This window comes from Nycticebus coucang, chromosome 14 (genome assembly GCF_027406575.1).
Source record: "Nycticebus coucang isolate mNycCou1 chromosome 14, mNycCou1.pri, whole genome shotgun sequence".
Lineage (NCBI taxonomy): Eukaryota > Metazoa > Chordata > Mammalia > Primates > Lorisidae > Nycticebus > Nycticebus coucang.
The window spans coordinates 71,763,121-71,777,150 of NC_069793.1; the positions used below are offsets into that span (position 1 = coordinate 71,763,121).

The 14,030-nt window shown below is 45.0% G+C and overlaps 2 protein-coding genes across 3 annotated transcripts in view; both read right to left on the reverse strand.

The window, feature by feature from the left end:
• Nucleotides 1-8,157, reverse strand: part of GAB2 (GRB2 associated binding protein 2) — a 218,013-nt gene extending 209,856 nt beyond the window's left edge. The window contains exon 1 of one of the 2 annotated variants that reach the window (XM_053560066.1): nucleotides 7,969-8,157. In XM_053560066.1, the coding sequence (XP_053416041.1) occupies nucleotides 7,969-8,043 (75 nt within the window). In that variant the 5' untranslated portion in view covers nucleotides 8,044-8,157. The remainder of the gene's footprint in view (nucleotides 1-7,968) is intronic. The other variant, XM_053560067.1, reaches the window with a different exon arrangement.
• LOC128564601 (cytochrome c oxidase subunit NDUFA4-like) lies at nucleotides 3,299-3,794 on the reverse strand. The gene has a single exon (XM_053560073.1). It carries the CDS (start codon nucleotides 3,707-3,709, stop codon nucleotides 3,461-3,463), a length of 249 nt encoding a protein of 82 aa, XP_053416048.1. The 5' UTR covers nucleotides 3,710-3,794; the 3' UTR covers nucleotides 3,299-3,460.
• Nucleotides 8,158-14,030: the final 5,873 nt, after the last annotated feature.

Genomic DNA, 14,030 nt, shown 5'->3' on the forward strand with positions numbered 1-14,030 from the left:
CTATGATGGCTGCAACCAAAAAATAGCAGGGTTTTGTGGAAGGTGCCTGTGGTCCCAGCTACTCAGGAGGTGGAGGCAAGAGAATCGCTTGAGCCCAGGAGGTAGAGGTTGCTGTGAGCTGTGATGCCACAGCTCACACTCTACCTAGGCTCTGTCTCAAAATAAATAAGTAAATAAATAAATAAATAAAAATAAAGTAAGACAGCCAGGCACAGTGGCTCATGCCTGTAATCCCAGCACTATGGGAAGCTGAGGAGGGAGAATTGCTTGAACTCAGGAGTTCGAGACTTGCCTGAGTGAGAGTGAGACCTTGACTCCTAAAAAAAAAAAAAAAAAAAATGGAAAAACCCAGCAGGGTGCCACAGCAAGCACCTGTAATCCCAGCGGCTTCCAGAGGCTGAGGCAGTGGGATGCCCACAGCCCAAGTCTGAGGGTGCAGTGAGCTATGACACCACTGCACTCTTCTCAGGGCATAGGGTGGGACTCTGTCTCAACAACAACAACAAAGAAAGTAAGACAGAATCCCAAACCACAGAATATCATTGCCATGTGGTGAGAAGAATATGAATTTAACAAGAAAACTTGTTTTGTAGTCCTAGATCTGCTACTTCGTTTATGTGTGGCATTTAACTTCTGTGCTCAGTTTCTTCTCTGGGAAAAAGGGAAGAAAATATCTAATAATTGAAACTACTACACTTAATGTTTATTCACATCAAGCACTTTTGTATACACAATAGTCAATAACAAACGCAGTGGGTAAATGACGTAGACATTCTTTTCCCTATTCCAACCACTAAGTACAACTAAAAACCTTAGATATTATAAAACAAGAATAATGTAAAAGATGAAGAGAAGGCAGACTTGCCAGGAACTCTGGCTGGCAACTAAGGAATTGCAAAAGGATAAATTCCCATTCGTTTTTTTTTTCCTCCTCATATATCTCAGACTTGGAGCTTAAGAACCTAGCAAGGCAGAAGCACTAACATGTGCAGACAAAAAATTACCAACAAAAGCTTCTCTATGTAGCCAAAGGACCAAAAAGGGGTAGCCCAGCAAGACATGGAAACTCTAACCAATAATTGCTCTACTCTAGCCACAGGAAAAAAATTGTGGTCCAACGCCCCACTCAAAGAAATAAAGGCTGAATAGGAATGTAGACTTCTGCCCTTGAGAGGCTGTCACCAGGCCAGGTGACATATACTGGGGTGATAGCCAAGAAAGCCAAGTAGAAAGTTGATACATTCATCCCCAGTGATTATTAACAAGGCACTCCACCTCTGTAAAACCAGTGGAAACAAATGGGAAGCTGGACACCCTGTCCCCTTTCAGGAGTAATGAGAAATTCCCTTCTTAATGTGAAGCTATTCTCAGGTTGACAGGAGAACCTGGACTTTTACCTGTACCTGGAAGTATTAAGGCCATGGGCAAGTCATTTCCTTTCTCAAAGCACTAAAAAGAGTAAGAGATCAATGGTTTAAGCATAGTGCCTGGCACAGAGTAAGTGCTCAACAGAAGGCTATTAACATAATAATTACAGCTGGGCACTTTGGCTCACACCTGTAATCATAGCTGAAGCAAGTAGAGTGCTTGAGCTCAGGAGTTGGAGACCAGCCTCAGCAAGAGCAGAAACCCAACCCTACTAAAAATAGAAAAACTAGCCAGGTGTTGCGGTGGGTGCCTTAAGTCCCAGCTACTCAGGAGGCTCAGGCAAGAGGATAGCTTGAACCCAAGAGTTTGAGGTTACTGTGATGCCATGGCACTCTACCCAGGGAAACAGAGTGAGAATCAGTCTCAAAAAAACGGATAATTAGCTGGCCTTGGTGGTTGGAGCCTGTAGTCCCAGTTACACGAGAGGGTGAGGCAGGAGGACAGATCACTTGAGCCCAGGAGTTTGAAGCTGCAGTGAGCAATGATTGTACCACTACATCCCAGCTTGGGTGACAGAGAGACTCTTCCACTCTAAAATAAGTAATTATCTAAATAAATAAAATGATAATTAATCTTAAGAGTCATGGCAGAAGTGTACCCCAAAAGATACTTAGATGGTTACCAAGATGATACTAGTGGTTTTCTGCTTAAAGACTGGAAGTAGAATAGCGAGTGATGGGGTCAAAATGATTCCCAAGTTTCTCAGTTGACCAAGTGAGTGTTCAGTGGCATAAAGTAATGAGCAGACATGGGGTGGAGAAAAGAGGAGTGAAGAAGAGTTTAATTTTGGGTGTGGTGAGTTTGTCTTGACTGGGAGACATTTAAATAAAGATGCCCAGTTAACAGTTGGATATACAAGTCTGGAGTTTGTAACACAACTCTGGGAAATTTAACTTATCATGACCAGCATGCAAATGATAACTGAACTCAGGAGAATAGACAAGAGACAGAAACCACACAGCCTCTGTGATAATAGAGGGGCTTTGACCTTTAAGAACGGGGTAAAGGAAGTTAAATTTAGCAAAGGAGATTTAGAGTGGCCAGAAAAGGAGAAAAACCAGGCATTTATGTTGTCGCCCAAGACAAGAGGAAAGTGTCTGAAAAGGGTATGAGTAGTCAACAATGACCAAGCAGTGAAGAGATTAATTAAAATGAGTAAAAAAAAAAAAAAAAAAAATCATCCTCTGAATTTAGTGGCCTGGGGGTGCTTAAGTGAGACTAGCTTTGGTGAAATGACAAACCAGGCCTTGATTACAGCAGACCAGTAGAAGACAGGAGAAATGAAGACAGTATAAATAACCATCAACAAATTTAGCCCTGAAGAAAAGGAGAAAGCACAGTAAGTAGGAGGGAGAATTTTGTTAAAAGGAGTATGTTTAAATGATACTAGAAAGGAAATTGGTAGAGTTGAAGATTTGTGACAAAAAAAGTAAAGTTCTCTGACTAGTTAGGAGAAAATATCATCCACAGTACATGTAGCTCACTTCATCTACTCTAAGAAGGAAAAAGGAAAGGAACCATGCATGGTCAGGCGACTCATGCCTGGAATCCCAGCACTCTGAGAGGCTGAAAAAGGCCTTAAGGTCAGGAGTTCCAGACCAGCTTGAGCCAGAGTGAGACCCTGTCTCTAAAAATAGCCTGGCATTGTGGCAGGCACCTGTAGTTCCCAGCTACTCAGAAGGCAGAGGCAAGAGGATCACTTGAGCCCAAGAGTTTGGGGAGGTTGCTGTGAGCTATGACACCACGCGCTCTACCCTGGGTGTCAGAGACTCTTTCTCAACAACAAAAAAACAAGAAAGGAACCATGCAGATATAGGTAAATTTGGAAATGTGTCACAGTAGACACAGACAGCTACTCCCTGATTTTTTTTTTCAAGTTTCAGATGTTTATTAATCAGTGTAATCCTCAACACAATACATAAACATGATTTCACGCATTTAGAGGAAAAATATTTCCTGGTTAAGTGGAAAATTGTGTGGATGGCTTCTGGAAGACCTCCATTCTAAGCAGCTTTATTGTGAAACATTTGGTTTAGAATTCTAGACCTTCTTTCTTCAGTTTGCTATCACACACATTCACTGAGTAGAACTTGTATTGATCAGTGGGACCCAGTTTGTTCCATGGTTCTGGGTTATTCTTTCTGTCTGAACTAACATCTGGATTGAACGATGCCAGACGCAAGACACACAGTGCAGCTCCAGCATCTCGGGCTCCAATAAATACGAAGAGGGGAATCAAGCTTGGATGCTCCTCGGCCTGACCGAAGATCTGGCGAAGCATGTTTGGAGCAGCGGCCTTTAGTCTACAGGGAAAGAAAAATAAACCTGCAGGCCAAGACCTGGACTAAGTTTGCACCAAGACTCTACCTCCCCGATTATTTCAATTTCTGTAAAGGAGAAGGCAAGGTCATCTGCTGAAACTAAAGGGCTGGATTACTTTTCATTCCCAGAAGCTAATACACTGCCCAGGACATAGATACCCAATAATTATGCTTATTTAATAAATAAAGCGAAAATAAACAATTACTATTTCCTTAATGCAGTTGTTTTTTAGAAGAAATACACAAATTCTTTAAGTTAGCCAGGAGGGGGCAGTGTTGAGGCCAATCTTTTCCCCTAAATATTTTAACCCAGAGAAATTAATAGAAATCTACAATGCAGCTTATGCCATAAAATGTTTTCCCAAGAAAATTTTGCCTAAGGGCGGCGCCTGTGGCTCAAGGAGTAGGACGCTGGTCCCATATGCCGGAGGTGGCGGGTTCAAACCTAGCCCCGGCCAAACACCAAAAAAAAAAAAAAAAAAAAAAAAAGAAAGAAAATTTTGCCTAAACTTTACACGCATGAATGTGTGCATGTGCATACATGGGGCCTGCTGAGAGTTCACATGCGTACATGACACACATATTCAGGCATAATGAGAGGGTTGTTCTCCCTGATTGCCTCCCACTGCAACCGCATCAAGATGTTCCAGGAGCCATACTCTGCATGTTCTTTTTTCTTTTCTTTCTTTCTTTTTTTTTTGAGACAAAGCCTCAAGCTGTCACCCTGGGTAGAGTGCTGTGGTATCACAGCTCACAGCAACCTCCAACTCCTGGGCTCAAGCAATTCTCCTGCCTCCGCCTCCCAAGTAGCTGGGACTACAGGTGCCCGCCACAACGCCCAGCTAGTTTTTGATTGCAGCCGTCATTGTTGTTTGGCGGCTGGGCTGAATTTGAACCCACCAGCTCAGGTGTATGTGGCTGGCGCCTTAGCTGCTTGAGCCACAGGTGCCGAGCCTCTTTTTTTTTTTTTTTTTTGGAGACAGAATCTCCCTATGTCATCCTCGGTAGAGCACCAGGGTGTCACAGCTCACGGCAACATCCAACTCTTGGGCCCAAGCCATTCTCTTGCCTCAGCCTTCCAAGTAGCTGGGATGACAGGTGCCTGCCACAATGCCAGGCTATTTTTTGTTGCAGTTGTCATTGTTGTTTTAGCTGGCCCAGGCTGGGTTCAAACCCGCCAACTTTAGTGTATATGGCTGGCACCATAACCACTGTGCTACAGGTGCTGACCCCATACTCTGCATTTTCTAGAGTCTTTTTTGGTAATTTCTCAGAGCACTCACGCGTAATGGATAAATCTTTTATACCTTCTTATAACTAATTATTATAGAAAAGTCTGATTTTTAAAAATCTCTAAAAACCAGTTGCTGATAACATTCACCATTGCTTCCTCCAAGTTATTTTTCCCTCCTACACCAAAATTAAATACGTTTTTTTTTTTCTTAATTTCAGATTAATATGAGGGTATAAACCATTGGGTTATGTAGCTTACACTTGTAAGGTTAAAGTCCGCATCGTTGCTGTGTCCTTCATCAAGGGAGTGTGCCATATATTCATGTATTGTACCCAGTGGGCAGGACCTACTAAACTCCTCCCTTCTTAAATGTAACTGAGTTTTCCTCCCATGTGAGTCTGTGATTGTTAATCTCCTAGTTTCGAACTGGTACTTAGTACACGTGATGCTTGTTTTTCCAATCCTGTGATACTTAGGAGAATGTGAGAAATTTTTTAAAATAATTTTACATTAAAAAATAAAAATAGTTTTAAGTAGTTGTATTCTATTTCACAAGCTAATTTCCCCCCCTTATCTAAGATGCTTGATGCATTCTTATAATCAGTTTACAATGCTTATGAAGTATACCAGAAGAAGCAGCTATATTGCAGGTAAATGTATATAGCAAGAGGCTGGGAAATACTTCTTTCCAAGTTTGTTCTAACCAACTTGGGCCTCTAACAGACTGAGCAACCTTGGAGAGTTCTAACTTTATAATAGGATGCAGAAATTCTCAATATTCAAAAAGACGTAAAGGCAGACTGTTTTTCACAAGTTTAGAGTTACATATATCAGCTCAACTTTAATGAGGGGAAATGAACTTCCACAGTGACGAGGCTTCCAATGATACAGTGGAACACATCACATCCTAGCCTGAGAAAAGCTATTGCTTATCTGTTCAGACCCCTCATGGCCTGGAGCTGCATAGAAGGTGGGAAAGAGAGGTCCAAGTCATCATATGACTTGTAGGTTGTGAAGTTGTTCAAATGGGTGAAAAAGGTGCTTGACCCCATAGCTTCCAAAGCCTGATCCCATAGCTTCCTTGGTTATCTTGAACTAAAGTTGTTTGTGAAGAAAAATACCCAAGAAATGGATCATAAAGAGAGTCTGGGTGACAGAGTGGAAGCAGTGATCAGTCAGATGTAGATACAGTGTCAGATTGTTTGCAAATTGTTTCAAAAACAAAATTTCAAGGTTTAGGGTAGTCTTCTAATTTGAAAATTAAGGGTCACTTTTTTTTACTGGACAATCTATTCCACTAGCTGGTATGGTATCTACTTTTACAGTTTTTGGAAGCTCTTTGGGAAAAATTGTGCTTAAAAAATTTTATAAAAACTATTAATAGCAAATTGCTACTCTCTAATTTTTAAAAGCTCAACTTTCCTAATGCACTGATACAAATCTGAAGTGGAAACAAGTTTCTTAGTAATTATACTTTGGTTACCTAGACACCCCTAAAAATGAGATTTACAATTGAGGTGAGCAATTCCCAGCTTCAACTCCATTATAAATCCATGTCCAATTCAAAAGTCATGTGCTAAATCCTTAGATTTTTCCCAGCCAACAATCTAAGTAAGAGCCCGATTTCGTTGACACACACACTTGCACTCCCCAACAACAACACTTCCTTTGAAAAACAGAATGTCACTTCCTCAGTCCAGAGGCCAAAAGTCCCCTGATTCTGATCTGGGGAGCCAAGACAGGAAACTCTGGTAAGCTTCTGCCTCTCCCCCCATGGACAACCACTGGTGCAGCTGACAGGGGGCAGGGTCTATCCCGAGCTCCCTTGATGCAGTGCAGCTGGAAGGCAACGCTCCCTTCCAGACTATGGGAGTGAGCCCAGAGTCCCGCACGAGTCATTTTAACGAGGGCATTCTTAGGAAGTGAAGAGGGAGAAGACGGGAGACACCTTTTAGCAATCCTTATTTCCATTTCCAAACTTCTGCAACTACTCCAGGGCCGTTTTAGCCAAATCTTGGTAACTGGCACCATATTGTACTTTGACCTCATCAGGCAGGGTATCCTCTGGTAAGAGATGGAAAAAAAGCCAGAACTCCAGCTCTCAATGCCAGACTGTACGTACCACTTTCCCCCTATACTGCCAGTTTCTTACCTAGAGGTAAGAGGCTGTAGCAGCAATTTCAGTAAACACTGTCGGTTAGCAACACCTGGCAACTGAAAACCTTGATCTCTCCTAACCCCAAAAAGCAAGGAGCGAGCTGCACGATGCAAATCCCGGACCAGTTACAGCGGACCAAACTGCAGTGTCACCACAGTGGGGGGTGGGGGAGGTGTGTGTGAGAGAGACATACAGAATAAAGGGAAAGAGGGGGGACAAACAAATGAGTCACTTAATACAAGGGCCGCATATGCCGCTGACGCTGGCCGTGATGCAGCGGCTGTGGACTGGAAGGAGGCTGGCGGCCACCCGGGAAGGGCGGGCAGAGAAAGGGAAGGGAAGAGGGAGTGAGGCACTTCGCCTTTTGTGAGGCTGGGCCTCTTACGCCCCCCTTTCCCGCCCACTCCCCCGACCCTGCAGGCTGAAGCTGATCACTGTTATTATGGTCCCCGAGCCCCAAGAGTCAACTCTCTCGATCTCCAAAAACAATCAATACAAACTTCGATACTATATTTAGTTCACAGGCAGGCTGGCGGCGCGGGCGCCGCCGACGCGCCGGCCGGCCCGGCCGAGTGGGAGCCGGTGCCTCACCCTGCCGCCCCGCCCGCCCCGCCCCTGGGCGGCGCACCTGTGACAGGTGAGCAGGTGCCCCACACTCCCCAGAGCAGTGGGGCGTGCCGGGCCCGCCCGGCCTCCCGGGGGCCCGGGGCCGCCCTACCCGTTGGGGGCGCCAGCCCGAGCCCCGAGCCCCGAGCCCCTCGGCAGGCCTCCGGGCGCTCCCCCAGCCCGTCCCTCGGCGACCGCGCCCGCTCGCCACCCGCACTCACGTAGCGCCTCAACTTCTTCTCCGGGGGCGATTTCCTCAGCCAGCCGGTGCACACCACGTCGCCGCCGCCGCTCATGCTGCCGGCTGACTGGAGCCCGCCGCCGGGTCGCGCGGACAAGGGCGCCGGCCGCTGGGTCAGCCCGCCGCGGTGCGCAGCTCGCGGGGGAGGGGAGGGGCCGGGCGGCCGAGCCGGGGCGAGGACGAGGCGGCGCGCGGGCCGGCGCGCGCCCGCCGACGCCCGCGCGCACACGCGCTCTCCCAGCCCGGCCGCGGCGGGGGCGCCACAGCAGGAAGGCCCGCGCGCTCGCCACGCCCCCGGGAGCGCCCGCACTGACGCGAACGCGGCCGCGGGGCTTTGGACTCAAGAGACCCGCGGCCCGCGAGGACGCGGAAAGCTGCGCCTGGCCGCGCCCCGGGGTCCCGCTGGTCCCTCAGAGTCTCTGCGGGAGGCTGGGGGAGGCAGCCACACCCCTGGGGTGGTAGTGGTAGGGTTTGTGAAGGGAAGGGACCGCACGCCCTGGATAGCGGATCGATTTTTCCCCGCGGGTGGGCAAGGAAGAGATCCAGAGGCTGCTCACGTTTCCTATCCATTCCCAGTGTTTCGGGTTTCAGTGGGTCATGTTCCGGCTAAAATTATGACCTGCTTCTCGGCAAGAGTTTCTTGAACTCCAGCACCCTCGGCGGGAGTAACGAAAGAAGGAAATAGACCTAGTACGTCCCCTTTCGCATTCATTGTTTATAGAATTGTCTTCACTAGTCTGCAAACTGGGCAGGCAGTATTGTTCCCATTTTACATATAGCCTGAGGTCCCAGAGTTAGTACGAGGCAGACGTAAATTTCCATTGTAATTCAGGTGTGTGGAAGCAAGTGGAGCCTGCTCTTCTGCAATTCAAAATAACAGAATTGTTCTAATGTCTGCAGATCAAAGTGGGGGCCTCTTACTGCCAGGAAACAATGTCCAGCTGGCTCCCTCCCACACTACCTCTGGGAAATCAGAATTCAGAAGAAAAGTCCTAGGATTTGCGGAGTAGAGGACGCAAAAATTAGTCATTGCATTTCGTAGTGAATTGGAAGGCAAGGTACTGTAGAAAAACAAGAAATTGGGGTCACAGTTCTCCAGGGTTACAATTCATTGACACGGGCTATGAGACCTCATATGTAAAGTGGGATATAAAAATAGTCTCTTACTGTGATGAAGTTAACAGGTCAAAGTATGTAGAAACACAACCCCAGCATGAATAGGAGAGACAACATCTTGCGCTGCCCTATACAATTTTAGACTATTTTGTTCATTTCTCTGTCTCTGTGCAACTAAGCTAGTTGTTTGAAACAGTTGGACATCCTTTGGTCCAACAAATGTGGTGGGTTGAGGAAAGGTCACCCATTTCAGGCAGTTTGTAAAAGCTAATCCCCTGTCATGTGCATCCTGGGAGGTTCAGAGATCAGTATCCTGGATCCAATATGGCACTAACTTTCTTCAGTATCCATTTTGCTGCAGGATGGAATGTAAAGCCAGACTGTCAGGCTATAGCTGGGACCAGAGCTCCCTTAACCTTTCAATTTAGAGATCTTTAAGTCACACACAAAGGGCCACCACCAAAATTATGGCCATTTTAACTTTTAGCTTTGAGTACGTTAAAACCCCATAAGATACAAATATCAAAATACTTAAATGTATGCCAAATCAATCAGGAGGCGGTGACGCTTAACCAAAATAAAGCAGTCTTTCTGACTTCATTCACATCTGAGTCATGGTGCCAAGTCTAAGGATTGCGGAGTTTGAGAAATCTGCATGGTTTGGCTGCAGCTGAGGTTTGTGATGCAAGTCAGGCAGACATATGCCCTATCTTTCCCTAGAAGAGTAGTTTTCTTTTGTATATTCTTTGATAGCTACATGATTCAAGACAGACTGGGAGACAAACTCTTTAGGGTCCTATTTTGTTTAGCAAAGCCCCTGTGTTATTTAAAATACCATGTAGAAACAGAAAGTTTTGATGTTTTGTGGCCAAGCAGGAGGGGCCTTGAAATACAATAGTCACAGAGTATCAACTTTTAGGAAGCCTCTGAACACCCTTAACCTTCCTCAGAACTCAGGGAAAGGGGCTTTTCTGTGTTTTTCAGCCGGATTCCCATCGACCTTTCTCTTGCTGCCAGTACCCAGCACAAGCTGCACTTTAAAAATTGGACTGTTCTGAGGTTTCTGGTTGTACCCTGGAGTGGCTCAGTCTTCTGACCCTGAAAGGCGTGCCAGGCCTGGAAACAGCTCGTGGACAAAACGTTCCTGTCTGGGTCTTTGCTAAGTCTTCTCCACTCTTTCTTTCTTTCTTCTTCTTCTTTTTTTTTTTTTTTTAATGCTTCCTTGTTTTCATTGGGGGGAAAAACGGAAACAAATTATTTGAATGATTTATTTACATGAAAATAGGCGCCATCTATTGGAACCAGTTGGAGTGACAAGTCAGAGCCCCTCCCTTAGCCCTGTGAGGACATGCATCGCTAGCCTTCAATTTAGGCAATTTTGTTGAAAGATCACTGGTATTTCCTGAGGGAATTAATGACTGGCTCTAACAGTGCTTTGGGCCATTAATTCTATATTCTCATCAAATTCCCAGGAAATGACCGTCTTAAGGGGAGGGAACATTACAGAGAAATGCATACTAGAAGAAAAGCATGAGTACCACTTTTATCCCTGCTCCCATCTCTCTGCTCCCTACAAAGCCTGGGGGCCTAAAGTGTATGTTTTGGCTTTGAATGTCATCGATGACAGACTGCACCTGTGCCTGTCTGGGAGTTGAGGGTTTGTGGCCAGCAGCAGGTGCATGGCTGGTGGAATGCTCCCAGAAACGGGGTGAAGGGCTGGAAGGGGAGCTGTCCTCAACTGCACACCAGGCTGGCATGATTAATACCACCCACGCCAAGCCTGACGTCAGTGATTGGAGTGGGGGTAGGGATGGGTGTTTGTGTCCTAGCTCATCTTCCTTTTTTCCCCTTCAGTTCAGTAGACAGGTTAATTTCAAAGTTGAGTACTGGTTGCCAAGGTCAGTGTGACCAGCTGAGCCACCTCAGCTAGTGATTTTCAGGACACTCATCTCTCAGGCACACTGAGGTATGTACATCTTTAACGTCTGGTTACTTTAAGCCTACTTGGTTCCCTCTGGATGAGGATAAGATCTGGAGGAAGGCTTGGGGTGTGGTCAAAGACCTAATTGGGTTTCCTCCCAGTCTGTGGCTGCTAACAGTCTGATAGTTACTTTACACTACACCCAGTGGGAAGTATTTGGGAAATAAACTTCATTAGAGAGAAAAGGAGTTTTCTCCTTTGTAGATAACCAGAACCAGTGCTAGTAGCTTTGTGGCAGTTAGGCTCACAAAACACTGCTCTGACATTGGTGGCAGTGGTAACCTCATCATGTTGGATAGAATCTGCTGCAAAATCAGTTGACATATTTGCCCAAGAACAAAGACTGCAACGGACCTTGAGAAAGTGCCTTCCTGCTTCATACCTTACTTTGCATGCTGGCCCCTTACTTGCTTTGCAGAGAGAACTGCTATCTTGAATTAGATTTTGGACATATGTTTAGACTTTCTCCCATTTCCCAGTAGAGTTGTTCCTTCTTTTTTTTAGCATTCACACTACCCCTATACAAATTAGGTTATCACAGTGTACCACAAATATCTGTTTACTTGTCAAGGAACTATGAGTTCTTTGAGGGCAGTAATGAATGTATCTTCCTCATGTTTGTAGCCTCAGAGCTTCCTGGCATGGTTCCAGGCACACAATAGATGCTCATTAAGTATTGTGAGAATAAAAGAACCAACCTATAAAGGATGTTAGGTGGGGGCTATGGACCAATGGAACATCTAGAACTCTCTGATCCATCCATACCAGAGAAGGTATTTATAAAAGTGTTTTTAATTGACAGATAACGTTGCATGTATTTATCATGTATAACAGGATGTTCTAAACTGTATATAAACATTGTAGAATGGTCAAATTTAGCCAATTAACAAATGCTTTACTTCAAATAGTTATCATTTTTATGGTGAGAACACAGGATCCATTCTGTTTGCATGTGTTTAAACCCACAGGGACTGATCTATCTGGAAGGGCTGAGCCAGTAGGTGAAGGCAATTTTAGATATTTCACTTTTAAAGATGCTATAGGGTTAGATATGATGGCTCACACCTATAATCCCTGCACTCTAGGATTTGAGAAGCAGAGGTGGGAGGATCACTTGAGGCCAAGAGATCAAGAACAGCCTGGGCAACAAAGTGAGACTTCCATCTCTACAAAAAAATTGAAAAGTCAGCCAGGTGTGTTGGCATGTGTCTGTAATCCCAGCAACAAAGGAGGCCAAGGTAGGAGGATTGCTTGAGGCCAGGCAGTCAAGGCCAAGGCTCAGTGAGCTATGATCATGCCATTGCACTCCAGCCTTGGTGACAAAGGGAGACCTTGTCTCAAAAAGGAAAAAAAGTGATGGAGCGTGGTGGCTCACACCTGTAATCTCAGCACTTGGGTGGCCAAGGTGGGTGGATTGCCTGATTGTCACAAGTTCGAGACCAGCCTGAGCCAGCACAAGATCCCCCATCTCTTCAAAATAGCTAGGCATTATGGTGGAAAACTATAGTCCCTGCTACTTGGAAGGCTGAGGCAAGAGAATCTCTTAAGCCCAGGAGTTTGAGGTTGCTGTGAGCTGTGAAGCCATGGCACTCTACTGAGGGCAACAAAGTGAGACTCTGTCTGAAAAAAAAAAGGATGACTTGGGGCCCATGGCTCAGTGGTTAGGGCACTGGCCACATACACCAAGGCTGCCCGGGCCTGCTATAAAACAATGACAACTGCAACAGCCGGGCGTTGTGGTGGGCACCTGTAGTCCAAGCTACTTGGGAGGCTGAGGCAAGAGAATTGCTTAAGCCCAAGAGTTTGAGATTTCTGTGAGCTACGACACCACAGCTTTCTACCCAGGGTGACATAGTGAGACTCTGTCTCAAACAATAAAAAAGAAAAATATCTGTATCTCTTGGGAAGTTTCAAAAACAATGGTTCCTTTGACCTTTGACTTCTAGATTTCCAAACTCTGATGCTATAAGCCCTCTGATACCCTCCTTTCTCTGGGTTACACTCTGTAGCAGTACTGCAGAGGCTTTAGCACCTAACCATTCTTGTACCCAGACACAACCATTGCAAAGCTGAAGAAATCATGTCCTCTGACTCAAAGTGGTTTCACTGAAAAGATGACCAGAAATGCCATTTTCTTCCGCAACTCATGATGTAGATTTGTTAGTCTTTGTTTTCCTGGAGATTCAAAGGCCTCAGGAGGGCACGTCATCTAACTCTGTAATTCTACCAGAGTTACCCAAGATGACTGACCCATTCAGCCAGTGAGGGGTTGGTAAATATTTCAGAACTGGCTCTTGATTTACAATATACGCCAATTTTTGTGACATAAATAAATACTTATTCCATTCCCCCATCCCCATGGCCAATTTCACTCTATCAACTTAATGTCCTTGAATACAGAGTTAGGAGATACACAGTAATATACCATTACTTAGTATTTCCAATATAAACATACAATAGATATAAATGATGCCAAGAGCAGAGATAAAAGTAAAATGTAAAATAATTAGCAAGTAATGAGTCTGAGATATGTATTCCCTTTGTTTTTAATATAACATTTAATTGTAAGTTTATGAGACTTAATTTTAAGTTATTTTAAAGTGCAAAATTCAGTTGTTTTTAGTATATTCACTGACTTGTGCGACCATTCTTGCTATCTAATTTCAGCACACTTTTTATTACCCCCCAAACAAACTCCATATCCCTTAACTGTAGCTCCCCATTTCCCTGATCCCAGCCCCTAGCAGCCACTAATCTATTTTTTTCTCTCTATGGATTTTCCATCTCTGAACATTTCAGATAACCAGGGTCATAACATGTGGTCTCTTTTGTCTGACTTCTTTCCCTTTGTATGTTTTCATGTTTCATTTATGTTTAAGCATTAGCAGTTCTCTGTTCCTTTTTATGGCTGAATATTATTCTGTTATATGTGTATACCATTTTTT

Excerpts from the sequence above, each read along its gene's own strand:
- LOC128564601 (XM_053560073.1), bottom strand. The coding sequence starts at position 3,709 with ATGCTTCGCCAGATCTTCGGTCAGGCCGAGGAGCATCCAAGCTTGATT.